The sequence below is a fragment of the Alligator sinensis genome, unplaced genomic scaffold (assembly GCF_000455745.1).
Source record: "Alligator sinensis unplaced genomic scaffold, ASM45574v1 scaffold1224_1, whole genome shotgun sequence".
In the NCBI taxonomy this organism is placed as follows: Eukaryota; Metazoa; Chordata; order Crocodylia; family Alligatoridae; genus Alligator; species Alligator sinensis.
Window position 1 is genome coordinate 207,424 of NW_005842626.1, and position 3,001 is coordinate 210,424.

General features: G+C 40.8%; 1 protein-coding gene across 14 annotated transcripts in view; it reads left to right on the forward strand.

Moving 5' to 3' along the window:
- The window catches only part of ATG7 (autophagy related 7), a 316,197-nt gene that overhangs the window by 166,338 nt on the left and 146,858 nt on the right, over window positions 1-3,001 (forward strand). For all 14 annotated transcript variants that reach the window (XM_025215165.1, XM_025215166.1, XM_025215164.1 and 11 more), the window contains one exon: window positions 2,259-2,381. In XM_025215165.1, the coding sequence (XP_025070950.1) occupies window positions 2,259-2,381 (123 nt within the window). The remainder of the gene's footprint in view (window positions 1-2,258; window positions 2,382-3,001) is intronic.

Genomic DNA, 3,001 nt, shown 5'->3' on the forward strand with positions numbered 1-3,001 from the left:
GCCCGCTCCTCCCAGCCCCCCCCCCCCATGTCTACCACACCTGCCCCAGCTCCGGCTCTTTAAGAACAAAAACCTGAAACCCACCCTGGACTCAGCAGCTCCTGCAGCAGCCTCAGGGCTTCAGGGGGATCATGGAAGAGCCCCTCACATGGTGTGGGGCAGTGGGGATCACCCCCCCTGCCATGCAGGAACTGGTGGAACCCAGGTTTTTTTCCTTTTTTTCTTAAAGGGCCAGAGCTGGGACGGGCGGGGCAGCCATGGGGGGGACTGGGGAGCTTGTGCAGAGCCCCTCACACAGCGTGGGGCAGCAGGGATTGCCCCTCCACCCAGCAGCACCCAGTGAGTCTGAGGCTTTCTTTTTTTTTTTTTTTCGGTAGAGCAGCCATTGCTGGGGCTGAGAGAGCGAGCAGTGGATGTGCCTGTGTGATTCGGAGATTCGGCAGCAGCCGAATCTCTGAATCAGATTTGGCTGAATTGATTCGGGACGGTGATTCGAATCACCAAATCGTATCACCGTCCCCTGAATCGGTTGACTCTGAATCCAAAGCAAATACTAGCCACTTCGCGCAGGCCTGCTGTTTATGTTTTAGTGTTTAACTGTGTACAATCAGGTTAAAAAGGGGCCTGATGCTTTATTGCACTATACCCGTTTCTCTTTTTTACATTACGTTACTACTTAATAAGAACTTTTTTTATGTCAGTGTTTAAAAATCACCACTTCAGTTCAGGTCTAGAAGTGCAGTCTCCAGAACTGCTTAATTCCCAAACTCAACCAACTGGATTTACAGTACTGTCAACTAAAAAGTAGTATTTTCTCTGATAATGTAAGAGTGATGTAGCTGTGATGACCCAGAAATTATGTGAGAAACAAGGATTTCTTAGGGTGATACCTTTTATGTAGTTGGGATAAAGTTAGACAAACTTTTGAATGCAAGATGTTCTTTGTCTGGTCTCTGTTGGCATCTGTGCTGTGCCTGATTTCCTGTGATCCGAGACATGATAAAGAATGTCTTGCATTCAAAAATTTGTCTAATTTTATCCCTGCTACATAGTTGGTCCAATACAAGATTTCACCCTAAAAAATTCTTGCATTTCACAGTTTATTTTCAACAGTTGGCCTGAAGTTCTGTAGAAAAGTATACAAAAGTTTTGTTAAACATATTTTGCTACACTTGTGCTGATGAATTGTGGCAGTATGTGCAAAGTCCCACAATTTCCTGCAACAGCAGTGTAAGCTCCATCTGTGCTACTAGGTTTAGGATTAGATTTTAAAAGAGTAAAGTTGTTAGGGGTGAGTGATTATTTTGATTAATTTTAAATGAATGATTGGACAAGTTGGTTGTTCATGTATTAACAATGAGTTGTAAATGTTGCCTCCTTTTTTAATCATACACAATCAAGTGTGTCAAATGCTTGATTTAAAAAAAAAACAAAAAACATACTCAGTTACATTGAGTTTCCTTTAGTCGAATCAGTTAATTTAATGACAGTGCTAGTTTTGTGGTGCCTGCAACTCATTTTGCAATTTAGGGAGAATAAAATACAGTGACTGTAGGGACAGCAACCTGCCTTCCTGAGTGGAGTTGGTATGATTAAATGGAGTTAATCATACATCCCCCAGCTGTTCTTCCACACAAATATTGGAAGGTGGAATACTTAAATTTTTAACTTTTTGATTACTTTCTTGGTTCATATCAAAGCATTTGTCTTCCTACTTTAAAATGATGGGGAGGTTGCAAGCATTTCACAGAATGGACAAGAGAAAAAAAATTCAGAGAATTTGTACATGATGTGTAAAATATGGGAAAAACCAAAAGCGGGGGGGGAGTACTATCCAATTAAAAGGTCCTAATATCCATATTTTTTTTTAAATGCCAGCTAAAAAATTCTTGTCAAAGAATTGATCTGGTTGTGAAGGCTAAAAATTTGCTTCTGGTTCCTGAAAGGTTTTACAAAGGCCTCAAATCAGAACTAATACATTGGAATGAAGGATTTCTCCGGGTTTTATAAAATGTTTAAATTCCCTCTGTATGATTGTTCAGGAATATAACTTGTGGTTTGCCCTGTCAGTTCTTTCCTTCACAACAGAGTGGGAGAAATATTAATATTCTTGCTTTTTGCTATGAGTTTCTTCATTAATAACAGCACAATAATTAAGCAGGTTGGCACAAAAAATTGCTATTTTTTTTACAAACTAAATGAAGTAGTGAGAAATAAACTCTTGATGTGTTTGCCCTTTCTCTTTGCTTGTCCAACAGGTCCTTGATCAATACGAACACCAAGGGTTCAATTTCCTAGCAAAAGTTTTTAATTCCTCACATTCCTTCTTGGAGGATCTGACAGGTCTGACTCTACTACATCAGGAGACTCAGGCTGCTGAGGTAAGAAAATAAACTTGAGATATTAAAGACTAAACATAAGATAGGAAAATGTTACCTCTGTTTTAATAGTCAGCTTCAGTATAGGAATAAATTATGCTGATGAACTGAGCAGTGACATTTTGTTTACAAAATAATTTGTGTATGTTCTAAATGGTGTTCTGATAATGTGCCTTTTTAATGTTACAGACTAACACTGAGTGGAACATGCATCTGTTCCCATAGAATTGTAGGGCTAGAAAGGACATCACGAGTACATCTAATCCAAGCCTGTGCTTAAGACAGGATCATCCCTGTTTGAATCATCCCCTAAATCATATTTTAAGAAAAAATAATGAATAGCATACTGTGAAATAGGCCTGTGCGAAGCAGCAAGTATTCGCTTTGAATTCGGATTCGGCCATGTCTCGGACGGCCAGAGCCGACTCGAGTTACGTTAGAAATTGGTCGTACGTTAGGGTGGGCTGGTGACTGGAGAGGCAGACACAACTTATCGGTTCTAAAAAACTTTACTCACGCCGCTTGCAATCACGACGCAGGTGGTTCGGTCATCTGAACAACCACACGAGTTGCTCCAGCTGGCGGGGCCCAAGCCAGTTAATCCGTCCGCAATTCGAAGCCGG